Raw genomic sequence first — 27,477 nt, 5'->3', positions numbered from 1 at the left:
TGTACATAGGCGCAGTATTATAGTAGTTATATTCTTGTACATAGGAGCAGTATTATAGTAGTTATATTCTTGTACATAGGAGCAGTATTATAGTAGTTTTATTCTTGTACATAGGAGGCAGTATTATAGTAGTTATACTCTTGTACATAGGAGCAGTATTATAGTAGTTTTATTCTTGTACATAGGAGCAGTATTATAGTAGTTATATTCCTGTACATAGGAGCAGTATTATAGTAGTTTTATTCTTGTACATAGGAGCAGTATTATAGTAGTTATATTCTTGTACATAGTAGGTAGTATTATAGTAGTTATATTCCTGTAAATAGGAGCAGTATTATAGTAGTTATATTCTTGTACATAGGGGGCAGTATTATAGTAGTTATATTCTTGTACATAGGAGCAGTATTATAGTAGTTATATTCTTGTACATAGGAGCAGTATTATAGTAGTTTTATTCTTGTACATAGGAGGCAGTATTATAGTAGTTATACTCTTGTACATAGGAGCAGTATTATAGTAGTTTTATTCTTGTACATAGGAGCAGTATTATAGTAGTTATATTCCTGTACATAGGAGCAGTATTATAGTAGTTATATTCCTGTACATAGGAGCAGTATTATAGTAGTTATATTCCTGTACATAGGGGGCAGTATTATAGTAGTTATATTCTTGTACATAGGGGGCAGTATTATAGTAGTTTTATTCTTGTACATAGGAGCAGTATTATAGTAGTTATATTCCTGTACATAGGAGGCAGTATTATAGTAGTTATATTCTTGTACAGAGGAGCAGTATTATAGTAGTTATATTCTTGTACATAGGAGGCAGTATTATAGTAGTTATATTCTTGTACATAGGAGCAGTATTATAGTAGTTATATTCTTGTACAGAGGAGCAGTATTATAGTAGTTATATTCTTGTACATAGGGGACGCTATGTTGTTCTTAGTATAATTGTTTACTTTCAGAACTATGATAGAACGTGCTTCCATATTCTTACAATTATCCTATCTTTATTTTAGCTTATGTCCTGAGTTGTGTGTTCCCTCCTCGACCTGAGAATGGAGAAGTCACTGTTACAGATCTCCACCCAGGAGGATCTGCCAACTTTCACTGTGCTCCTGGATTCACATTAAAAGGTGCAGGTTCCCTGGTCTGTCTCAATATCACCCGTCCTCAGTGGAGTGGAAAGCCCCCAGTCTGCACAGGTGAGAAAGAGGATATACAGCGGAGGGGCTCAAAGTCCAGATATCTGCCTTTTATATATTTATCCTATACTAGTAAGTGCAGCTCTGGAGTATATTACGGGATGTAACTCAGGATCAGTACAGGATAAGTAATGTATGTACACAGTGACTGCACCAGCAGAATAGTGAGTGCAGCTCTGGAGTATAATACAGGATGTAACTCAGGATCAATACAGGATAAGTAATGTATGTACACAGTGACTGCACCAGCAGAATAGTGAGTGCAGCTCTGGGGTATAATACAGGATGTAACTCAGGATCAGTACAGGATAAGTAATGTATGTACTCAGTGACTGCACCAGCAGAATAGTGAGTGCAGCTCTGGAGTATAATACAGGATGTAACTCAGGATCAGTACAGGATAAGTAATGTATGTGCACAGTGACTGCACCAGCAGAATAGTGAGTGCAGCTCCTGGTGTATAATACAGGATGTAACTCAGGATCAGTACAGGATAAGTAATGTATGTACACAGTGACTGCACCAGCAGAATAGTGAGTGCAGCTCTGGGGTATAATACAGGATGTAACTCAGGATCAGTACAGGATAAGTAATGTATGTACACAGTGACTGCACCAGCAGAATAGTGAGTGCAGCTCTGGAGTATAATACAGGATGTAACTCAGGATCAGTACAGGATAAGTAATGTATGTACACAGTGACTGCACCAGCAGAATAGTGAGCGCAGCTCTGGAGTGTAATACAGAATGTAACTCAGGATCAGTACAGGATAAGTAATGTCTGTACCCAGTGACTGCACCAGCAGAATAGTGAGTGCAGCTCTGGGAGTATAATACAGGATGTAACTCAGGATCAGTACAGGATAAGTAATGTATGTACACAGTGACTACACCAGCAGAATAGTGAGTGCAGCTCTGGAGTATAATACAGGATGTAACTCAGGATCAGTACAGGATAAGTAATGTATGTACACAGTGACTGCACCAGCAGAATAGTGAGTGCAGCTCTGGAGTGTAATACAGAATGTAACTCAGGATCAGTACAGGATAAGTAATGTCTGTACCCAGTGACTGCACCAGCAGAATAGTGAGTGCAGCTCTGGGAGTATAATACAGGATGTAACTCAGGATCAGTACAGGATATAATACAATATTGAGGAGACACTTTTTGCAGTAATGGGTTAATATTTTTTGTTACTCAGCCACTTGTGGGGGTGTAATACGTAATGCCACCATTGGGCGTATTGTATCTCCCGATGTTACGACGCATCATGGAAATAACTTGAGCTGCCACTGGTTGATAGAGGCGTCAGAAGGTCAGCGACTTCACCTGCACTTTGAGAGGGTCTCTCTGGATGAAGACAATGACAGGTGAGTTGCAGTCTAATCTCTCTACCTCTGAGAGCCTTTTTATAGGGTTGTGGGGGAGACATATTTTCCACCTCTTGTAGCGACACTCAGCACTTAATCGGACAACACCTATAATCATTTACACATCTGCCTGAGACATGACTGCAGGACCAGTACTGCAGCAATCAAACCGTTCCATCCGGGGGCTGTGTTTTTTGTCAGTGAGTGTATATAGGTGTTCAGTGTCTGTGTACATAGAGAGATGGACCAGGATGCTTTGCAATCACACGTCTCATAGTCTGGATGGGGCAGGGCAGTGAGTACCGTAACCTCTCCCCTGTTCGCTCTCATGGTATTCTGACTCCGATTGTTGTAATAGCGACTTATCCCTAGTGAGACCTCTATGCCCGGCCTGTATAAGCAGATATAATCACTGAGGACAATCCTCATCAGATAGCTTGAACTCGCCAACACCAAGTTTATCCAAGAAGTTGCTTTATTCTGTAGTCCAGATAGCAGAGCACAGCAGAACAGATGGATTCCGGTATTGTGCGGTCAAAAGATGATGCTTTTGTAAGCTTACATGAGAATACATGTGTACCTGTAGAATCCCAGGAGCAGTATGAAGAAACAGGAAGTGAGGTACACAGAAGGGGTGGAGCAATGAAATGAATGACAGATCATGAACAGAAAAACAAGCGCATTACAAAAAACGGCCACTAGATGGGAGCATATGACCAAATATAGAATATCATATGAATTATACTATATAGATGTAACTGCGTAGCAGCACACTCCCCGTCTGGCATTGAAAATGTCACTATTTAAACCATAACGGTAATTATATAATTGCAAATAAACAACAGCAAAAAATGTAAGGCTTCAAATGTATCAAGTAAAGTTCAGACACTTCTTGCTTGAAGTTTCAGGCAGGATTCAGCAGCCTAGGAAAAAAGTTCACTCTCTAAAGGGCAAGAGCAGAACAAGTTCCGTGATAGGCCTGATGAAAGTCTTCACAGCTCCTTGTCTTGCCACTTTCTCCTCCACTTTGCGTACCGTCATCACTAGGAACGCTGTTCACAATAAGTCCCATAGGCCACTCGATTCTTTCGGCTGGCTGGTCCTTAAGCAGAGCGAGATCTCCACCTTGTATGTTAGGGCACTGTCGTTGCCATTTCCTGCGTCCTTGCAGAGTGGAAAGATTCTCCAACTTCCAATGATTCCAGAAGCGGTTGGCAAGGTTTTGTACTCGCTTACATTGATCAAAGCACAGATTTCCGTCTTTAAAGTTTCCAGGTGGAACCGTAACGGACCCAAGCTTCTGGGTAAGCAGGGTAGCTGGGGTAAGGATAGTTGGGTTCTCTGGATCCTTGTCAGGTTCTAGAAGACCGAAGACATCAGCCGTGGTGTCTTCTGTGTGATCCAGCAGGAATTCAGGACCTGTTAACCAGGAAGAATTTGCTAATACACTTGCAGACACTGGGGTAGTAGCATGATCTGCAGGATTAATTTCAGATGGGACATAACGCCATTGTTCAGGTTTAGATGAGTTCCTGATTCTTTCTACACGGTTGCTGACGTAGACATAGAAACGTTTAGTCTGGTTGTATATGTAGCCCAGAACAACCTTACTGTCTGCGTAGAATTTGGTGTCATCTATCTGAATGTCTAGCTCGCGTAATATGAAATCTGCAATTTCTACAGCTAGCACCGTCCCACGAAGTTCATGCCTAGTTATTGTATGCTCAGGCTTAGGTGCTAACTTAGCTTTCCCAAACAGAAACCCTATGTGGGTTTGATTAGAAGAGTCTCTCATCTTGAGGTAGGCAACAGCCGCTATGGCCTCAGTAGATGAGTCTGAGAAGATGTGAAGCTCTTTTCTCCGGCTCGTAGCAAGGGAAGCTGAGGTGTAGCAGCGTGGTATATGGATTCCATCTAAGGCATGTACAGATTGCTCCCAGGACTCCCACTTTGAAGGCTTCTCAGATGGCAGTGGAGCATCCCAATCTTTAATAGACTCTGAGAGCTGTCTAAGTAAGACCTTACCTTGTATGGTGATTGGAGCCACAAATCCCATTGGATCGTATAGGCTGTTTACCACTGACAGAACACCACGCTTGGTAAATGGCTTGTCTGTAGAGCTGAGCTGAAAGCTGAAAGTGTCCTTTAATAAGTCCCACCGTAGGCCCAGACTTCTCTGTATAGGTGGCATGTCCATTCCCAGATTTAAGTCCTTAAACCCTGTGGTATGATCGCCAGGTTGAAAGGCTTTAAAAACAGCAACACTATTTGAGGCAATTTTGTGTAGTCTGAGGTTAGCCTCAGAAAGCATACCCTGTGTCCTTTGGAGCAGGTCTATGGATTCTTCATCTGTCGGTAAAGACTTAAGTTCATCGTCAACATAAAAGTCTCTCTCAACGAAGTGTCAAGCATCCGCGCCATACTCCTTTTCTCCATGAATGGCAGTCCTTCGTAAACCGTATGTTGCAACAGCGGGTGAGGGACCATTTCCGAAAAACATGTACTTTCATGCGGTATTCAATAATCTCATTGTCCATGTTGTTGTCACGGTGCCACAGAAACCTTAGGAAGTTCCTATGGTCTTCACGTACAATGAAGCAATGAAACATCTGTTCAATATCAGCAGTTATGGCAACTGGTTCTAACGCCAACGAGGTTGTTGGTTAGATTCGGGCCAGTGAGAAGAACATCGTTTAGGGATACACCTTGATGCTTGGCACTGGAGTGAAATACTATCCTGATTTGTTTTGGCTTACGTGGATGATACACTCCGAAGAAAGGCAGATACCAGCACTCATCGTGTCTTTGAAGTGGTGGCGCTGGTTCGGCGTGATCATTGTCAAAGATCCTTTTCATAAAGGCGATGAAATGGTCCTTCATTTTAGGCCTGTGCCTTAGTGTTCCTTAGTGAGTTGAATCTGGATAAAGCCTGTTCACAATTGGTCGGAAGTTTGGCCGTTGTAGCACGAAGAGGTAATGGTGCAACCCAACTGTTAGACTCATCCTGAAATAATTCCTTATCCATTATTGTGATGAATTCTCTGTCTTCAACTGACAAGGCTATTTTGTTGTCCTCACCTGTAGTACAAAACACTGTGGTACCTAGGTTGTCATCACAAAGGACAGGAGTAACATCAGGTATTTGGTTGATGTCAAGAAGCTTCTCCTATACTTCATAATGGTGAGGGCACTGTTTGAAGTGGGATGCACGTCCGTTTCCCAACATGTAAGTCTTGAAGGAGCGGATCTCAGATGGCGTACACATCCTGTCCAAGCATACATCGCCCACTATTACCCAGCCTAGGTCAAGTCTTTGTGCATATGGGACGTTGTCAGGCCCATCGCACTGATCGCGTACTTTATGTACTCTGAGAACGTCCCTTCCTAACAGGACTAAGATTTCAGCATTCTTGTCCATTGCAGAAATCTCATCAACAAGGTGCCTTAAATAAGGATGTTGGTACGCAGCTTCTGGAGTGGGAATCTCCTCCCTTTCATCTGGTATCTGGTCGCACCCGACTAACACTGGTAGGGATATGCCCTCCCCCTTCGTTGATATGAGAGACCATGAATCCATCAACCCTTCTGCCGAAGGTCTCTACACGACCAGAACAGGTTCTGAGAGTATATGGTGTTGCGCAGGGGCGTAACTATAGGGGAAGCAGGGGAAGCAGCTGCTTTGGGGCCCTGACCCAGAAGGGGCCCATCCAGGATGAGAAGGACTAAAAGATTTTGTCAGGGCCCCCTCAACAGTATTACACAATGAAATTATATACAGTGACAGTATAGACAGTGTAGAAAACGGATGGAACAGCTGCCGGGCCTGGTCTGAGAGAGCGATCTCTACTAGCCACAGGAATGGGGGCGGCATGAAAGGAAGGGGTTGTAAAAAAATTACTGGGGGAGGGGGGCCCCATTTAAAAATATACTGTGGGGCCCAGTCATTTCTAGCTACGCCACTGGTGTTGCGTGACCTTCTATGTCAAAGAATTTAGGCTTAACCAGGGATCTGTTGCTCTGTTCATCTATTATGGCAAACATCCTAGCAGCTTTCTCAGGATGGTCCCTTGGGTATATCATGACTAGGCATATCTTGGCACAGCATTTGTGGTCCTTGCCTTCTCCACAGACTTCTTTACATGAAGAAGAGACATTATCTTTGGTTGGAGCATGACCTTGTTGCTCCCCGCCATGAATTTGAGACGTGAGTGGAGGTAGGAGGCTGTTGTGGGTTGTCTGGAAGTGGAGTAGGATGCATGGCTGTAACATGTCTGTCGCTACCGCATTCTGTGCACTTGATGACAACTCTACAGTCTGTAGCAAAATGGCTATAAGAAGCACAGCACTTGTAGCATATGCCAAGTTTCCGGAGAATCTCCCTGCGCTCTTGTAGAGTCTTTGCTCTAAGCCCACATTAGCATCTTGTCCCATTGCTTGTTCAAGGACTTTCAGCCTTGCTAGGGAAGCTGCTTCCTCCCTTTCCATTTGCAGAATCTTTATCTGTGAATCTGCCTCTGCTTGGAGAGCTTTGCTTTGAGCTTCCATCTTGGCTTGATGAGCTGCCATCTCTGCTTGTTGAGCTGCCCTTTGAGATTCCATCTCTGCTTGACGAGCTGCCCTTTGAGCTTCCATCTCTGCTTGCTTTCTGGTAAAGGAGCTGTGCGCCTTTTTTGATTCGGCATCAGCGCGGGCCTCTATTAACTTGTCGCTTAATGTTGATCTTCTGGAGCGAGAGGATCTGGAAGAAAGTGCAGTGCGCTTGGTTGTGGTGGATCTGTGAGATCTGGTCTCCTGGAGTTGAGTAATGCGGAGTTCTGCCTTAAGCTTAGCATTTTGCGCTGTGAGATCCCTTTGTTGGTTCAGTGCATCAGTCCTGGTCAGTTCCGCTGAAGAATCCTCTATATTAGAGTATTTTGCAGACAGCTGCTGGTAGCATACACAGCAAATAGGTGATTTATAGAGTCTCTTATTTCAGCTGGTTGATCATTAGAGTGGGACAAAACTGACATGCGGTGTGAGGTTCTGTACCAGAGCTCTGACAGATTACTGGAGAACTCATCTCTAGTGGCTTGATAGCTTTCTTTGAGTTTCTGTGTTGGTTTTATTGTATGTTTGGGTCTTACACTCTGTTCGGTAATGACTGCAGAATCTGCTCCCGGTACGTCTGCCGGTTCAGAGGCATGATGTATCTGCGTTGCTTCAGCCATAAAAGAGTGTTCAAAGCCTTGTCTAGACATTTTTTATGGTTTTGCTAAAAATGGTACTGTCTCTTTAAGAAGATGAACAGCGGCTTAGACAGGTGAGGTAACAGTGCAATGTAGAGAAACAGTTTAGAACATTCACTTGAAGTGCAGGAAGCTTGTGCGACCATGTGCTTTGACAAGATGGCGGATGGCACTGATTGCAGATTAGGCACACACATACACACAGCAGGCTGGAGGAACGCTCTGCACCTTTTAACTATTCTGACTCGGATTGTTGTAATAGCGACTTATCCCTAGTGAGACCTCTATGCCCGGCCTGTATGAGCAGATATAATCCCTGCGGACAATCCTCATCAGATAGCTTGAGCTCAGCAACACCAAGTTTATCCAAGAAGTTGCTTTATTCTGTAAGCCAGATAACAGAGTACAGCAGAACAGATGGATTCCGGTATTGTGCGGTCAAAAGATGATGCTTTTGTAAGCTTACATGAGAATACATGTGTACCTGTTCAATGCCTGGAGCAGAATGAAGAAACAGGAAGTGAGGTACACAGAAGGGGTGGAGCAAAGAAAAAAAAGGCAGATATCACAAACAGAAAAACAAGCGCATTACCAAAAGCAGCCACTAGATGGGAGCATATGACAACATATAGAATATCATATGAATTAAACTATATAGATTTTAACTGTGTAGCAGCACACATGGTGACCCCGTATTCTGTGTGGTTTCTCTCAGGTTGGTTGTCCACTCTGGAAGCTCCACTTTGTCCCCCCTCATCTACGATTCGGATATAGACGATGCCCCAGAGAGGGGTCTTCTGAGTGACGCCCAGTCCCTGTACATCGAACTTGTGTCTGAGAATCCAGCTGTCCCCCTGCTCCTCAGTCTGCGCTACGAAGGTGAGTTCACAGTTCTCTCCATCTCGTCCGGTACTCACATACTCCAGACACAGCCAAAGCTGCAGTCACAATTCTGTGTCACTGGCTCTTCAAATCTCTCAGCTCCGTTCACCGCAACAGTTTAGGTGAAATCCTATATACTGCATCAGAGCCTGGTCTTTGCGGACACTGAGCCGACATCAGCAGTAAGGTGTGAGGTCCTGAGAACACCAGCACCAGTGCGATGCAGCTCTGGGTGTGACTGGAGTATAAAATATGGCGTTAGACAAGTGCAGTATTTCTTAGTTTGCTGGTAAGGGTAGAGGAGCCTCGCCCGTGCCGCTGTGTGGGGTAACAGCACCCGGGCGCCCCCTGGTGGTCGGTCATCGCTCTCTTTTTCTGTCCCTGTAGTGTTCTCCGAGACCCGATGTTATGAACCCTTCCTGGCTCACGGTAATTTCAGCACCACAGACCCCCTCTTCTCCCCGGGGACCCTGGTGTCCTTCTCATGTAACGCGGGGTACATGCTGGAACAGGGACCCCCAGTCATAGAGTGTGTGGATCCCACCGACCCTCACTGGAATGAGAGCGAGCCTGTGTGCAAAGGTAAGAGACCGCCAGATAAGTCCCACTGTACATACACAAGCCAGGTATGTCCCAGATCATGTCCCTGCCCACATACTGCCATATCGTGTCCACTGCCCAGTGCCTTGCCCAGGTAGGTAGTGCACAGGACTGGCACCAGTCTTGCAGGAGATGATGCCGCCCACTGCTGGCTCCATTAGGGATGTCTCGTTGGCATCAGAGGGATGGGGTGCCCCCAAAACCTGTGACTACCCTGCCGGATCTAGGACACTTCGGGGCGGCGATGCTGAGTACAGGACGCAGCGTCACATGACTCTTCTCGCATACGTCACCATGTGCGAGGCGTGAAGGAGGCGCTGCACTTCTGACAAGTTTCTTAGCAATTTCCAGTTGCCTTGGTAACTAATGTAGGGCTCTTGATTAACCCTTACATGACTAGAAGAGGCGAAAGCAAAGGCAAAACTAATAGTAGAGACCCTGAGACCGACAGAGGCTTTATATACAAGGGTGTACCCCAAGTGTCATCATCCTGTACCCCAAGTGTCATCATCCTGTACCCCAAATGTCAGTGTCATCATCCTGTACCCCAAGTGTCATCATCCTGTACCCCAAGTGTCATCATCCTGTACCCCAAATGTCAGTGTCATCATCCTGTACCCCAAGTGTCATCATCCTGTACCCCAAATGTCAGTGTCATCATCCTGTACCCCAAGTGTCATCATCCTGTACCCCAAGTGTCATCATCCTGTACCCCAAATGTCAGTGTCATCATCCTGTACCCCAAGTGTCATCATTCTGTACCCCAAATGTCAGTGTCATCATCCTGTACCCCAAATGTCAGTGTCCTGTACCCCAAGTGTCATTATCCTGTACCCCAAGTGTCATTATCCTGTACCCCAAGTGTCATCATCCTGTACCCCAAATGTCAGTGTCATCATCCTGTACCCCAAGTGTCATCATCCTGTACCCCAAGTGTCATCATCCTGTACCCCAAATGTCAGTGTCATCATCCTGTACCCCAAGTGTCATCATTCTGTACCCCAAATGTCAGTGTCATCATCCTGTACCCCAAATGTCAGTGTCCTGTACCCCAAGTGTCATTATCCTGTACCCCAAGTGTCATTATCCTGTACCCCAAGTGTCATCATCCTGTACCCCAAATGTCAGTGTCATCATCCTGTACCCCAAGTGTCATCATTCTGTACCCCAAGTGTCATCATTCTGTACCCCAAATGTCAGTGTCATCATCCTGTACCCCAAGTGTCATCATCCTGTACCCCAAGTGTCATCATCCTGTACCCCAAATGTCAGTGTCCTCTACCCCAAGTGTCATTATCCTGTACCCCAAATGTCAGTGTCATTATCCTGTACCCCGAGTGTCAGCGTCATTATCCTGTACCCCAAGTGTCAGTGTCATTATCCTGTACCCCGAGTGTCAGCGTCATTATCCTGTACCCCAAGTGTCAGTGTCATTATCTTGTAACCCGAATGTCAGTGTCATTATCCTGTACCCCAAGTGTCAGCGTCATTATCCTGTACCCCAAGTGTCAGCGTCATTATCCTGTACCCCAAGTGTCAGTGTCATTATCCTGTACCCCAAGTGTCAGTATCATTATCCTGTACCCCAAGTGTCAGTGTCATCATCCTGTACCCCAAGTGTCAGTGTCATCATCCTGTACCCCAAGTGTCAATGTCATTGTCCTGTACCCCGAGTGTCAGCGTCATTATCCTGTACCCCGAGTGTCAGCGTCATTATCCTGTACCCCGAGTGTCAGCGTCATTATCCTGTACCCCGAGTGTCAGCGCGTCATTATCCTGTACCCCGAGTGTCAGCGTCATTATCCTGTACCCCGAGTGTCAGTGTCATTATCCTGTACCCCGAGTGTCAGTGTCATCATCCTGTACCCCGAGTGTCAGTGTCATCATCCTGTACCCCGAGTGTCAGTGTCATCATCCTGTACCCCGAGTGTCAGTGTCATTATCCTGCACCCCAAGTGTCAGCGTCATTATCCTGTACCCCAAGTGTCATTATCCTGTACCCCGAGTGTCAGTGTCATTATCCTGTACCCCGAGTGTCAGTGTCATTATCCTGTACTCCAAGTGTCAGCGTCATTATCCTGTACCCCGAGTGTCAGCGCGTCATTATCCTGTACCCCGAGTGTCAGAATCATTATCCTGTACCCCGAGTGTCAGTGTCATTATCCTGTACCCCGAGTGTCAGCGTCATTATCCTGTACCCCGAGTGTCAGTGTCATTATCCTGTACCCCGAGTGTCAGTGTCATTATCCTGTACCCCGAGTGTCAGTGTCATTATCCTGTACCCCGAGTGTCAGTGTCATTATCCTGTACCCCGAGTGTCAGTGTCATTATCCTGTACCCCGAGTGTCAGTGTCACTATCCTGTACCCCGAGTGTCAGTGTCATTATCCTGTACCCCAAGTGTCAGTGTCATTATCCTGTACCCCAAGTGTCAGTGTCATCATCCTGTACCCCAAGTGTCATCATTCTGTACCCCAAGTGTCATCATTCTGTACCCCAAATGTCAGTGTCATCATCCTGTACCCCAAGTGTCATCATCCTGTACCCCAAGTGTCATCATCCTGTACCCCAAATGTCAGTGTCCTCTACCCCAAGTGTCATTATCCTGTACCCCAAATGTCAGTGTCATTATCCTGTACCCCGAGTGTCAGCGTCATTATCCTGTACCCCAAGTGTCAGTGTCATTATCCTGTACCCCGAGTGTCAGCGTCATTATCCTGTACCCCAAGTGTCAGTGTCATTATCTTGTAACCCGAATGTCAGTGTCATTATCCTGTACCCCAAGTGTCAGCGTCATTATCCTGTACCCCCAGTGTCAGCGTCATTATCCTGTACCCCAAGTGTCAGTGTCATCATCCTGTACCCCAAGTGTCAATGTCATTGTCCTGTACCCCGAGTGTCAGCGTCATTATCCTGTACCCCGAGTGTCAGCGTCATTATCCTGTACCCCGAGTGTCAGCGTCATTATCCTGTACCCCGAGTGTCAGCGCGTCATTATCCTGTACCCCGAGTGTCAGCGGCATTATCCTGTACCCCGAGTGTCAGCGTCATTATCCTGCACCCCGAGTGTCAGTGTCATTATCCTGTACCCCGAGTGTCAGTGTCATCATCCTGTACCCCGAGTGTCAGTGTCATCATCCTGTACCCCGAGTGTCAGTGTCATCATCCTGTACCCCGAGTGTCAGTGTCATTATCCTGCACCCCAAGTGTCAGCGTCATTATCCTGTACCCCAAGTGTCATTATCCTGTACCCCGAGTGTCAGTGTCATTATCCTGTACCCCGAGTGTCAGTGTCATTATCCTGTACTCCAAGTGTCAGCGTCATTATCCTGTACCCCAAGTGTCAGCGCGTCATTATCCTGTACCCCGAGTGTCAGCATCATTATCCTGTACCCCGAGTGTCAGTGTCATTATCCTGTACCCCGAGTGTCAGCGTCATTATCCTGTACCCCGAGTGTCAGTGTCATTATCCTGTACCCCGAGTGTCAGTGTCATTATCCTGTACCCCGAGTGTCAGTGTCATTATCCTGTACCCCGAGTGTCAGTGTCATTATCCTGTACCCCGAGTGTCAGTGTCATTATCCTGTACCCCGAGTGTCAGTGTCACTATCCTGTACCCCGAGTGTCAGTGTCATTATCCTGTACCCCAAGTGTCAGTGTCATTATCCTGTACCCCAAGTGTCAGTGTCATCATCCTGTACCCCGAGTGTCAGTGTCATTATCCTGTACCCCGAGTGTCAGTGTCATTATCCTGCACCCCGAGTGTCAGTGTCATTATCCTGTACCCCGAGTGTCAGTGTCATTATCCTGTACCCCGAGTGTCAGTGTCATTATCCTGTACCCCGAGTGTCAGTGTCATAATCCTGTACCCCGAGTGTCATTATCCTGCACCCCGAGTGTCAGTGTCATTATCCTGTACCCCAAGTGTCAGTGTCATTATCCTGTACCCCGAGTGTCAGTGTCATTATCCTGTACCCCAAGTGTCAGTGTCATTATCCTGTACCCCAAGTGTCAGTGTCATCATCCTGTACCCCAAGTGTCAGTGTCATTATCCTGTACCCCAAGTGTCAGTGTCATTATCCTGCACCCCGAGTGTCAGTGTCATTATCCTGTACCCCGAGTGTCAGTGTCATTATCCTGTACCCCAAGTGTCAGTGTCATTATCCTGTACCCCAAGTGTCAGTGTCATTATCCTGCACCCCGAGTGTCAGTGTCATTATCCTGTACCCCGAGTGTCAGTGTCATCATCCTGTACCCCGAGTGTCAGTGTCATCATCCTGTACCCCGAGTGTCAGTGTCATTATCCTGCACCCCAAGTGTCAGCGTCATTATCCTGTACCCCAAGTGTCATTATCCTGTACCCCGAGTGTCAGTGTCATTATCCTGTACCCCGAGTGTCAGTGTCATTATCCTGTACCCCGAGTGTCAGTGTCATTATCCTGTACCCCGAGTGTCAGTGTCATTATCCTGTACCCGAAGTGTCAGCGTCATTATCCTGTACCCCGAGTGTCAGCGTCATTATCCTGTACCCCGAGTGTCAGTGTCATTATCCTGTACCCCAAGTGTCAGTGTCATTATCCTGTACCCCAAGTGTCAGTGTAATTATCCTGTACCCCGAGTGTCAGTGTCATCGTCCTGTTCCCCAAGTGTCAGTGTCATTATCCTGTACCCCCGAGTGTCAGTGTCATTATTCTGTACCCCAGGTGTCAGTGTCATTATCCTGTACCCCGAGTGTCAGCGTAATTATTCTGTACCCCAGGTGTCAGTGTCATTATCCTGTACCCCGAGTGTCAGCGTCATTATCCTGTACCCCGAGTGTCAGTGTCATTATCCTGTACCCCGAGTGTCAGTGTCATTATCCTGTATCCCGAGTGTCAGTGTCATTATCCTGTACCCCCGAGTGTCAGTGTCATTATTCTGTACCCCAGGTGTCAGTGTCATTATCCTGTACCCCGAGTGTCAGCGTCATTATCCTGTACCCCGAGTGTCAGCGTCATTATCCTGTACCCCGAGTGTCAGCGTCATTATCCTGTACCCCGAGTGTCAGTGTCATTATCCTGTACCCCGAGTGTCAGTGTCATTATCCTGTACCCAGTGTCAGTGTATCCTGTACCCGAGTGTCAGTGTCATCGTCCTGTTCCCCAAGTGTCAGTGTCATTATCCTGTACCCCCGAGTGTCAGTGTCATTATTCTGTACCCCAGGTGTCAGTGTCATTATCCTGTACCCCGAGTGTCAGCGTCATTATTCTGTACCCCGAGTGTCAGTGTCATTGTCCTGTACCCGAGTGTCAGTGTCATTGTCCTGTACCCCGAGTGTCAGTGTCATTATCCTGTACCCCGAGTGTCAGCGTCATTATCCTGTACCCCGAGTGTCAGTGTCATCGTCCTGTTCCCCAAGTGTCAGTGTCATTATCCTGTACCCCCGAGTGTCAGTGTCATTATTCTGTACCCCAGGTGTCAGTGTCATTATCCTGTACCCCGAGTGTCAGCGTCATTATTCTGTACCCCGAGTGTCAGTGTCATTGTCCTGCACCCCGAGTGTCAGTGTCATTATCCTGCACCCCGAGTGTCAGTGTCATTATCCTGTACCCCGAGTGTCAGTGTCATTGTCCTGTACCCCGAGTGTCAGTGTCATTGTCCTGTACCCCGAGTGTCAGTGTCATTATCCTGTACCCCGAGTGTCAGCGTCATTATCCTGTACCCCGAGTGTCAGTGTCATTATCCTGTACCCCGAGTGTCAGTGTCATTATCCTGTACCCCCGAGTGTCAGTGTCATTATTCTGTACCCCAGGTGTCAGTGTCATTATCCTGTACCCCGAGTGTCAGCGTCATTATCCTGTACCCCGAGTGTCAGTGTCATTATCCTGTACCCCGAGTGTCAGTGTCATTATCCTGTACCCCGAGTGTCAGTGTCATCGTCCTGTTCCCCGAGTGTCAGTGTCATTATCCTGTACCCCCGAGTGTCAGTGTCATTATTCTGTACCCCAGGTGTCAGTGTCATTATCCTGTACCCCGAGTGTCAGCGTCATTATTCTGTACCCCGAGTGTCAGTGTCATTGTCTTGTACCCCGAGTGTCAGTGTCATTGTCCTGTACCCCGAGTGTCAGTGTCATTATCCTGTACCCCGAGTGTCAGTGTCATTATCCTGTACCCCGAGTGTCAGTGTCATTATCCTGTATCCCCGAGTGTCAGTGTCATTATTCTGTACCCCGAGTGTCAGTGTCATTATCCTGTACCCCGAGTGTCAGTGTCATTATCCTGTACCCCGAGTGTCAGTGTCATTATCCTGTACCCCGAGTGTCAGTGTCATTATCCTGTACCCCGAGTGTCAGTGTCATTATCCTGTACCCCGAGTGTCATCATCCTGTACCCCGAGTGTCAGTGTCACTATCCTGTACCCCGAGTGTCAGTGTCATTATCCTGTACCCCGAGTGTCAGTGTCATTATCCTGTACCCCGAGTGTCACTGTCATTATCCTGTACCCCGAGTGTCACTGTCATTATCCTGTACCCCGAGTGTCAGTGTCATCATCCTGTACCCCGAGTGTCAGCGTCATTATCCTGTACCCCGAGTGTCAGTGTCATCATCCTGTACCCCGAGTGTCAGCGTCATTATCCTGGTACCCCGAGTGTCAGCGTCATTATCCTGTACCCCGAGTGTCAGTGTCATTATCCTGTACCCCGAGTGTCAGTGTCATTATCCTGTACCCCGAGTGTCAGCGTCATTACCTGTACCCCGAGTGTCAGCGTCATTATCCTGTACCCCGAGTGTCAGTGTCATTATCCTGTACCCCGAGTGTCAGTGTCATCGTCCTGTTCCCCGAGTGTCAGTGTCATTATCCTGTACCCCGAGTGTCAGTGTCATTATCCTGTACCCCGAGTGTCAGTGTCATTATCCTGTACCCCGAGTGTCAGTGTCATTATTCTGTACCCCAGGTGTCAGTGTCATTATCCTGTACCCCGAGTGTCAGCGTCATTATTCTGTACCCGAGTGTCAGTGTCATTGTCCTGTACCCCGAGTGTCAGTGTCATTGTCCTGTACCCCGAGTGTCAGTGTCATTATCCTGTACCCCGAGTGTCAGCGTCATTATCCTGTACCCCGAGTGTCAGTGTCATCGTCCTGTTCCCCAAGTGTCAGTGTCATTATCCTGTACCCCCGAGTGTCAGTGTCATTATTCTGTACCCCAGGTGTCAGTGTCATTATCCTGTACCCCGAGTGTCAGCGTCATTATCCTGTACCCCGAGTGTCAGTGTCATTATCCTGTACCCCAAGTGTCAGTGTCATTGTCCTGTACCCCAAGTGTCAGTGTCATTATCCTGTACCCCAAGTGTCAGTGTCATTATCCTGCACCCCAAGTGTCAGTGTCATTATCCTGCACCCCAAGTGTCAGTGTCATTATCCTGTACCCCAAGTGTCAGTGTCATTATCCTGTACCCCAAATGTCAGCGTCATTATCCTGTACCCCAAGTGTCAGCGTCATTATCCTGTACCCCGAGTGTCAGTGTCATCGTCCTGTTCCCCGAGTGTCAGTGTCATTATCCTGTACCCCGAGTGTCAGTGTCATTATCCTGTACCCCGAGTGTCAGTGTCATTATCCTGTACCCCGAGTGTCAGTGTCATTATCCTGTACCCGAGTGTCAGTGTCATTATCCTGTACCCCGAGTGTCATCATCCTGTACCCCGAGTGTCAGTGTCACTATCCTGTACCCCGAGTGTCAGTGTCATTATCCTGTACCCCGAGTGTCACTGTCATTATCCTGTACCCCGAGTGTCAGTGTCATTATCCTGTACCCCGAGTGTCAGTGTCATTATCCTGTACCCGAGTGTCAGCGTCATTATCCTGTACCCCGAGTGTCAGTGTCATCATCCTGTACCCCGAGTGTCAGCGTCATTATCCTGTACCCCGAGTGTCAGTGTCATTATCCTGTACCCCGAGTGTCAGTGTCATTATCCTGTACCCCGAGTGTCAGCGTCATTATCCTGTACCCCGAGTGTCAGTGTCATTATCCTGTACCCCGAGTGTCAGTGTCATTATCCTGTACCCGAGTGTCAGCGTCATTACCCTGTACCCCGAGTGTCAGTGTCATTACCCTGTACCCCAAGTGTCAGCGTCATTATCCTGTACCCCGAGTGTCAGTGTCATTATCCTGTACCCCGAGTGTCAGTGTCATTATCCTGTACCCCGAGTGTTAGTGTCATTATCCTGTACCCCGAGTGTCAGTGTCATTATCCTGTACCCCGAGTGTCAGTGTCATTATCCTGTACCCCGAGTGTCAGTGTCATTATCCTGCACCCCGAGTGTCAGTGTCATTATCCTGTACCCCGTGTGTCAGCGTCATTATCCTGTACCCCGAGTGTCAGTGTCATTATCCTGTACCCCAAGTGTCAGTGTCATTATCCTGTACCCCAGGTGTCAGTGTAATTATCCTGTACCCCTAGTGTCAGCGTCATTATCCTGCACCCCGAGTGTCAGCGTCATTATCCTGTACCCCAAGTGTCAGTGTCATTATCCTGTACCCCGAGTGTCAGTGTCATTATCCTGTACCCCTAGTGTCAGCGTCATTATTCTGTACCCCGTGTGTCAGCGTCATCATCCTGTACCCCGAGTGTCAGTGTCATTATCCTGTACCCCAAGTGTCAGCGTCATTATCCTGTACCCCGAGTGTCAGTGTCATTATCCTGTACCCCCGAGTGTCAGTGTCATTATCCTGTACCCCGAGTGTCAGTGTCATTATCCTGTACCCCAAGTGTCAGTGTCATCATCCTGTACCCCAAGTGTCAGTGTGTTATTGTTGTGTACCCCACTATTGATATGATGTAGCGGTACAGCGTGGCGCCTCCCTCTGACTCTTCGCTCTCTTCCTCTTCCTCTTCCAGCGCTGTGCGGTGGAGAGATCTCTGAACCGGCCGGGGTGATCCTGTCTCCTGATTGGCCACAGAATTATGCAAAGGGCCAGGACTGTGTGTGGGGGATCCATGTACAGGAGGACCGGCGGGTGCTGCTGGAGATAGAGATGTGAGCAGTCTGGAGTGTGACCCCCAACACTATACACACCCGATACACAGAGGATACACACAGGGTACACAGGATACACAGAGGATACACAGAGGATACACAGAGGGTACACAGGATACACACAGGATACACACAGGATACACACACACTATACACACAGGATACACAGAGGATACACACAGGATACACAGGATCCACACAGGATACACAGAGGGTACACACAGGATACACACAGGATACACAGAGGATACACACAGGATACACAGAGGATACACACTATACACACACGATACACAGAGAATACACAGAGGATACACACTATACACACACGATACACAGAGGATACACACTATACACACACGATACACAGAGGATACACAGAGGATACACACAGGATACACACAGGGTACACACACGATACACAGAGGATACACACAGGATACACACAGGATACACAGAGGATACACACAGGATACACACAGGATACACACAGGATACACACACGATACACAGAGGATACACACAGGATACACACAGGATACACAGAGGATACACACAGGATACACACAGGATACACAGAGGATACACACAGGGTACACACACGATACACAGAGGATACACACAGGATACACACACGATACACAGAGGATACACAGAGGATACACACAGGATACACACAGGATACACACAGGATACACAGAGGATACACACAGGATACACACAGGATACACACATGATACACACTATACACACAGGATACACACACAGGATACACACAGGGTACACACACGATACACAGAGGATACACACAGGATACACACATGATACACACTATACACACAGGATACACAGACAGGATACACACAGGGTACACACACGATACACACAGGATACACACATGATACACACTATACACACAGGATACACACACAATATGTACAATACACAGAGGATACACATTATACACACAGGATACACACATGATACACACTATACACACAGGGTACACACAGGATACACACACAATATGTACAATACACACAGGATACACACATGATACACACTATACACACAGGGTACACACAGGATACACACATGATAAACACACGATACACACAGGATACATACACTATACACACAGGATACACACATGATACACACTATACACACAGGATACACACATGATACACACTATACACACAGGGTACACACAGGGTACACACATGATAAACACACGATACACACAGGATACATACACTATACACACAGGGTACACACAGGATACACACACGATACACACAGGATACACACATGATAAACACACGATACACACAGGATACATACACTATACACACAGGATACACACAGGGTACACACATGATATACACAGGATACACACACAATACACACAGGGTACACACAGGGTACACACTATACACACAGGATACACACTATACACACAGGATACACACATGATACACACATGATATACACAGGATACACACATGATATACACACGATACACAATGAATACACACACAGGATACACACTATACACACAGTATACACACACGATACACACAGGATACACACTATACACACAGGATACACACTATACACACAGGATACACACACAATATGTACAATACACACAGGATACACACATGATACACACTATACACACAGGATACACACACAGGATACACACATGATACACACTATACACACAGGATACACACACGATACACACAGGATACACACTATACACACAGGATACACACTATACACACAGGATACACACACAATATGTACAATACACACAGGATACACACATGATACACACTATACACACAGGATACACACTATACACACAGGATACACACACAATATGTACAATACACACAGGATACACACATGATACACACTATACACACAGGATACACACACAGGATACACACATGATACACACACGATACACACAGGATACACACAGGATACACACACTAGATACACACACAATATGTACAATACACACACACTATACACACAGGATACATACATGATATGTACAATACACACAGGATACACACAGGATACACAATGAATACACACACTATACACACAGGGTACACACAGGGTACACACAGGGTACACACACTATACACACATGATACACACACGATACACACAGGATACACACACTATACACACATGATACACACACGATACACACAGGATACACACACTATACACACAGGATACACACACTATACACACATGATACACACACTATACACACAGGATACACACACTATACACACAGGATACACACACTATACACACAGGATACACACACGATAAACACAGGATACACAGAGGATACACACACAATATGTACAATACACACACGATACACACAGGGTACACACAGGATACACACAGGATACACACGTGCTGTCCCTCCAGTGACCTCACTCTCGGTGCCTCGTACCTCCCTGATGAATCTATTTCCTTGCACCTTATTCCATCTCTGCTTGCTGTCTGCAGACTGAACATCCGGCGCAGTGATGCCCTGACGGTCTATGATGGCGATGACCTCACAGCGCGGGTCCTCGGACAGTACATGGGCGTTCACCAACGGTTTAACCTCTTCTCCTCCGCTAATGATGTGACCCTACAGTTCCAGTCTGACCCCAATGACCCCGTGTTCAGTCTGAGCCAGGGATTCATCATACATTTCAAAGGTAGAGATTGCTCCTGACTGGGCTCACCCCATGTACCAGTGCCTGGCCATACTCCAGTCACATCCCAAGCTGCACCCACAAATTGCCTGTTTACTGCCATTATAACCAGAAGTCTTCCAAGCTGCCTCCGCTGTCTCACTCCCTGTGCGGAGCGCTCCCTGCTGCGCTGTTTTGGGGGAGGTGTAGTGTCCAGAGCTTTCATGTCGAACATACTACATCTCATTATGGGATTTCATCTCCTGTTCAGGGTATGTCTCACAGCATAGCACCGACAGAGTGCAGAACTGTGAATGCAGCTCTGGATGTCACTAGAGTATAAGACCTGATGTAGGTGTGCATTAAAGGGGTATTCCCATCTCAGGATGACCCCCTCTCTGACCTCGTTCTGGCTCCATGCGGAGGATGCAATTGGTTGGAGATATGGAAACAGATGATGGGAGTCATGGATCAGCGCTGCACAGTCCTCCCCATCCTGAATGGGTATACCCCTTTAAGAGGATGAAGGCTATCTATTTTGTAAGAGTTAGTGACAGAGCTCAGGTGCCTCACGCCTCGTGCCTCAATGTTGTCCACTGCGTATAGCCCTTCCAGATATTTTCTCTTCTCCCTAGAGGTGCCACGGAATGACACGTGCTCGGCTTTACCTGAAATACAGTCGGGGTGGAAGACGTCCTCACACCCTGATCTCATCCGTGGCACAGTGGTGACCTATCAGTGTGAACCTGGGTATGACATCATCGGATCAGACATCCTCACCTGCCAATGGGATTTGTCGTGGAGCAATGCCCCTCCCACCTGCGAGAAGAGTAAGTGAATGAGCGTCTGTCCTCTGAGGAGCCAGCCAATGACTGAGCGGGCCCTAACAGATTCTGGGGCCCCTGTGATTGGCCTTTGTCGCTATAGGTCATTATACATAGGTGATGACAAGGTCTCCCCCTCTCTATAGTCTTGAACTGCGCTGACCCCGGGGAGATCGCCAACGGTGTCCGTAGGGCTTTCGATCCACGGTTTCCCATTGGCTCTCACGTCCACTATTCCTGCAATGAGGGTTACACGCTGGAAGGAAGCGAAATCCTGACCTGTTACAACCGAGACACCGGGACCCCCAAATGGAGCGACAGGATCCCCAAGTGTGTCTGTAAGTACGACACCCAGCTTTCCCAGAGTCCTGAACGGCTCCATGCTGGGAGACTTATCCCTCCTGATTGGCTGAGAGGGGTCACCTGACAGAGTCCACAGCCCTCCTGCTATACAGTGGTCATGGAGTCTGTCAAAGGAATTCCGAGGGATTGATTTACAATACGTTTTATTATTTCAGGGGATTCAGTCAGGTCTGTCCTTATAGAATGAGGCTGGATCAGGGGAAGGTCATCCCGGACCCCCTGACCGAAACCCCGCTGACCCCTCATCGCCCAACTTCTGTATATAATATATTCTTATGTGGGTCACCTCTGGAAACAGTCAGCAGTCATGTGGCTAGAAGCCCCAGAAAAACATACCTGTCATACATCAGATGACTGTACAGAACCCGGTGCAAAGGCCACAATACCCAGAGTGCGAATCACCAGAACAAACTGGGATTACAGCTCTGAAGCTACAGAATAGTGAGTGCAGCTCTGGAGTATAATACAGGATGTAACTCAGGATCAGTAATGTATGTACACGGTGACTTCACTAGCAGAATAGTGAGTGCAGCTCTGGGGTATAATACAGGATGTAACTCAGGATCAGTACAGGATAAGTAATGTATGTACACAGTGACTCCACCAGCAGAATAGTGAGTGCAGCTCTGGAGTATAATACAGGATGTAACTCAGGATCAGTACAGGATAAGTCATGTATGAACACAGTGACTGCACCAGCAGAATAGTGAGTACAGCTCTGGAGTATAATACAGGATGTAACTCAGGATCAGTACAGGATAGGTAATGTATGTACACAGTGACTGCACCAGCAGAATAGTGAGTGTAGCTCTGGAGTATAATACAGGATGTAACTGAGGATCAGTACAGGATAAGTAATGTATGTACACAGTGACTGCACCAGCAGAATAGTGAGTGCAGCTCTGGAGTATAATACAGGATGTAACTCAGGATCAGTACAGGATAAGTAATGTATGTACACAGTGACGTCACCAGCAGAATAGTGAGTGCAGCTCTGGATTATAATATAGGATATAACTCGGGATCAGTACAGGATAAGTAATGTATGTACACAGTGACTGTACCAGCAGAATAGTGAGTGCAGCTCTGGAGTATAATACAGGATGTAACTCAGGATCAGTACAGGATAAGTAATGTATGTACACAGTGACTCCTCCAGCAGAATAGTGAGTGCAGCTCTGGAGTATAATACAGGATGTAACTCAGGATCAGTACAGGATAAGTAATGTATGTACACAGTGACTGCACCAGCAGAATAGTGAGTGCAGCTCTGGAGTACAATACAGGATGTAACTCAGGATCAGTACAGGATAAGTAATGTATGTACACAGTGACTGTACCAGCAGAATAGTGAGTGCAGCTCTGGAGTATAATACAGGATGTAACTCAGGATCAGTACAGGATAAGTAATGTATGTACACAGTGACGGCACCAGCAGAATAGTGAGTGCGGCTCTGGAGTATAATACAGGATGTAACTCAGGATCAGTACAGGATAAGTAATGTATGTACACAGTGACTGCACCAGCAGAATAGTGAGTGCAGCTCTGGAGTATAATACAGGATGTAACTCAGGATCAGTACATGATAAGTAATGTATGTACACAGTGACGGCACCAGCAGAATAGTGAGTGCAGCTCTGGAGTATAATACAGGATGTAACTCAGGATCAGTACAGGATAAGTAATGTATGTACACAGTGACTGCACCAGCAGAATAGCGAGTGCAGCTCTGGAGTATAATACAGGATGTAACTGAGGATCAGTACAGGATAAGTAATGTGTGTACTCAGTGACTGCACCAGCAGAATAGTGAGTGCAGCTCTGGAGTATAATACAGGATGTAACTCAGGATCAGTACAGGATAAGTAATGTATGTACACAGTGACTGCACCAGCAGAATAGCGAGTGCAGCTCTGGAGTATAATACAGGATGTAACTCAGGATCAGTACATGATAAGTAATGTATGTACACAGTGACGGCACCAGCAGAATAGTGAGTGCAGCTCTGGAGTATAATACAGGATGTAACTCAGGATCAGTACAGTATAAGTAATGTATGTACACAGTGACTGCACCAGCAGAATAGCGAGTGCAGCTCTGGAGTATAATACAGGATGTAACTGAGGATCAGTACAGGATAAGTAATGTGTGTACTCAGTGACTGCACCAGCAGAATAGTGAGTGCAGCTCTGGAGTATAATACAGGATGTAACTCAGGATCAGTACAGGATAAGTAATGTATGTACACAGTGACTGCACCAGCAGAATAGCGAGTGCAGCTCTGGAGTATAATACAGGATGTAACTCAGGATCAGTACATGATAAGTAATGTATGTACACAGTGACGGCACCAGCAGAATAGTGAGTGCAGCTCTGGAGTATAATACAGGATGTAACTCAGGATCAGTACAGGATAAGTAATGTATGTACACAGTGACTGCACCAGCAGAATAGCGAGTGCAGCTCTGGAGTATAATACAGGATATAACTGAGGATCAGTACAGGATAAGTAATGTATGTACACAGTGACTTCACCAGCAGAATAGTGAGTGCAGCTCTGGAGTATAATACAGGATGTAACTGAGGATCAGTACAGGATAAGTAATGTATGTACACAGTGACTGCACCTGCAGAATAGTGAGTGCAGCTCTGGAGTATAATACTGGATGTAACTCAGGATCAGTACAGGATAAGTAATGTATGTACACAGTGACTGCACCAGCAGAATAGTGAGCGCAGCTCTGGAGTATAATACAGGATGTAACTCAGGATCAGTACAGGATAAGTAATGTATGTACACAGTGACTGCACCAGCAGAATAGTGAGTGCAGCTCTGGAGTATAATACAGGATGTAACTCAGGATCAGTACAGGATAAGTAATGTATGTACACAATGACTGCACCAGCAGAATAGTGAGTGCAGCTCTGGGGTATATTATGGCCTAATGTCTTATATGTACACAATGGTTGCTCTTTATGGAGATTCGTTCTATATGTGAAGGTGGAAATCGGGCATGTATGTTGTCTTTGCCTCTCTGAATGCCTTGCTCATCAGACAAGCTCCACATGTGGGTTCTCTGCGGTGTGGAGAGCAGCTGCTCTAGTGGAGACTATTATTTCTGCATTTTCAGGTGACCTTTCTAGGTATCACACAATGCCCAGACTTGCAGGTTGTATTTATAGCTGATAATTCCCATGGTGCCCTCAGCCTCCTGACATGCAGCAACTGGGCTGCTGCCATCACTGTGACCTTGGGCAGGTCGTCCTCATCCTCAGAGGCACCTGAGTCCTCTCTGCAGCTCTCTGTGCTCCTGACATTTTGCAGGTGCCCTCTAGTGGATATTTGTGGTATTTTAAATAGTCTGTTGTGAAGTCTAAGTATATTACAGCTCAGTGTCAACTCTTCTGATGATCTCATTATGCAGATTTTAAGTTCCACCACATATTATGCCTCGTCTTTGAGAAGACCACCCCCAGAAGACCGTCCCCCTAGGAAACCACCTCTAAGAGGACAACCCCCTAGAAGACCACATCGATAAGAGGCCACCTCCTAGAAGCCCACCCCCTAGGAAACCATCTCATAGAAAGCAGAGCACAACCCTAGGAGTCCACTCCCTAAAAAAAGACCATACCCCTAGGAGACCACCCCCTTAAAGAACACATCCCAAGGAGACCACCTCCTAGAACACAACAGGAGACCACCCCAGGAAGGCTAACCCCCTAGGAAACCACCTCCTAGAACCCCCCCCCAGGACACCATCTCTTAGAAGACCATTCCTCTAGGAGACCACCCCCTAAAAGACCGCCCACCCTAGAAAACCACCTGTAAAAACACCACTTCCTAGGAAACTATTGCCTAGAAAACCACTCCATAGCAGAGCACAACCCTAGGAGCTCACTCCATAGAAGACCACTCCCTAAAAAAATCCTCCTAAAAGACCACACCCCATAGGAGACCACTCCCTTAAAGGCCAAACCCCTAGGAGACCAGCCCATAGGACACCATCTTCTAAAAGAACATTTCTCTAGGATACCACCTCCCTAGGATATCATTCCCCTAGGAGACCTCCTCCTAGAAGACCACCCCTAGGACACCATCTCCTAGATGACCATTCCTCTAGAAAACCAACTCCTAAAAGACCATTCCTCTAGAAAACCACCTCCTAAAAGACCATTCCTATAGAAAACCACCTCCTAAAAGACTATTCCTCTAGGAAACCACCCCCCAGGACACCACCATCTCCTAGATGACCGTTCCTCTAGAAAACCACTTCCCTAGGCAGTGTCGGACTGTGGTACCAACGGTCCACCAGTAAAATTTATTTTGGGGGCCACCATACGGGTACATTTAAATATAAAAATAATCTAACAAGTTTTTTATATGAACATAGGCTGGTAGATGTGCTGTACATTGAATATATGTATGTAGTGCAGTAAATGTGCCACTTGTGCAGGGAGTGGGAGACTAGGGGCCCACTGGGGGATTCCCCTGTAACCCTGTGGGCCAGTCCGAGCCTGTCCCTAGGAGACCATGTCCTAGAAGACCCCCCCCCCCCCAGGACACCGTCTCCTTGAAGACTTTTCCTCTAGGATACCGCCTCCTAGAAGACCACACCCCTTGAACACCAGTCCCTAGAAGACCACCCCCTAGGAGCCCATATTTCACTGCAATTTTGTGTGGTTGTTTCAAAGAGGTTCCATTATATATTGAGGTACCAGCAGAGACTACATAGATCTACAGTTTATACTCCTGAGAGTCACCCCGTTATGAAATTCATTTTTAGTGAAGTACGAGCCATGTCTGAACCCGGGCGTCCCTGAGAACGGCTACCAGACCCTGTATAAGCACCACTACCAGGCCGGGGAGGCGCTCCGGTTCTTCTGCTACGAGGGCTTCGAGCTGATCGGAGAAGTGACCATCATCTGCGTCCCAGGGCATCCATCCCAGTGGACGAACCAACCTCCTCTCTGCAAAAGTGAGTGCAACCCTGCTGCCCCCAGCTGGTCCGTGGCCTGTCACGCACACTGACCCTCTCTTCTCTTGCTTTCACTTTCAGTTGCATATGAGGAGCTCCTGGACGACAGGAAACTGGAAGGTGTGAATTAGCGGCTGTTACTTGTGACATCCCCGCCATGTCATCACCTCCATCTCTTATCTTGTCCAGTCACCACCTTTCCATTAACCATCATCATCATCTTCATGTCTAGAAGGTTGGTGGTCTTGGCATCCACAGACAGAGCGTCCCCCCCTCATAGGTACGTGACCCACT

The 27,477-nt window shown here is 47.0% G+C and overlaps 1 protein-coding gene across 1 annotated transcript in view; it reads left to right on the top strand.

Annotated features, from left to right (window-relative positions):
- SEZ6L2 (seizure related 6 homolog like 2) overlaps positions 1–27,477 on the top strand; it is a 42,654-nt gene that overhangs the window by 13,988 nt on the left and 1,189 nt on the right. Inside the window, exons 6-15 of the mRNA XM_044304616.1 lie at positions 1,022–1,207; positions 2,409–2,577; positions 8,518–8,681; positions 9,072–9,266; positions 18,161–18,299; positions 20,847–21,043; positions 21,655–21,849; positions 21,990–22,181; positions 26,992–27,183; positions 27,265–27,303. Of these exons, the coding sequence (XP_044160551.1) occupies positions 1,022–1,207; positions 2,409–2,577; positions 8,518–8,681; positions 9,072–9,266; positions 18,161–18,299; positions 20,847–21,043; positions 21,655–21,849; positions 21,990–22,181; positions 26,992–27,183; positions 27,265–27,303 (1,668 nt within the window). The remainder of the gene's footprint in view (positions 1–1,021; positions 1,208–2,408; positions 2,578–8,517; positions 8,682–9,071; positions 9,267–18,160; positions 18,300–20,846; positions 21,044–21,654; positions 21,850–21,989; positions 22,182–26,991; positions 27,184–27,264; positions 27,304–27,477) is intronic.

This window comes from Bufo gargarizans, chromosome 8, assembly GCF_014858855.1.
Source record: "Bufo gargarizans isolate SCDJY-AF-19 chromosome 8, ASM1485885v1, whole genome shotgun sequence".
NCBI classification, from domain to species: domain Eukaryota; kingdom Metazoa; phylum Chordata; class Amphibia; order Anura; family Bufonidae; genus Bufo; species Bufo gargarizans.
This window is presented reverse-complemented; position numbering and strand designations above follow the sequence as displayed.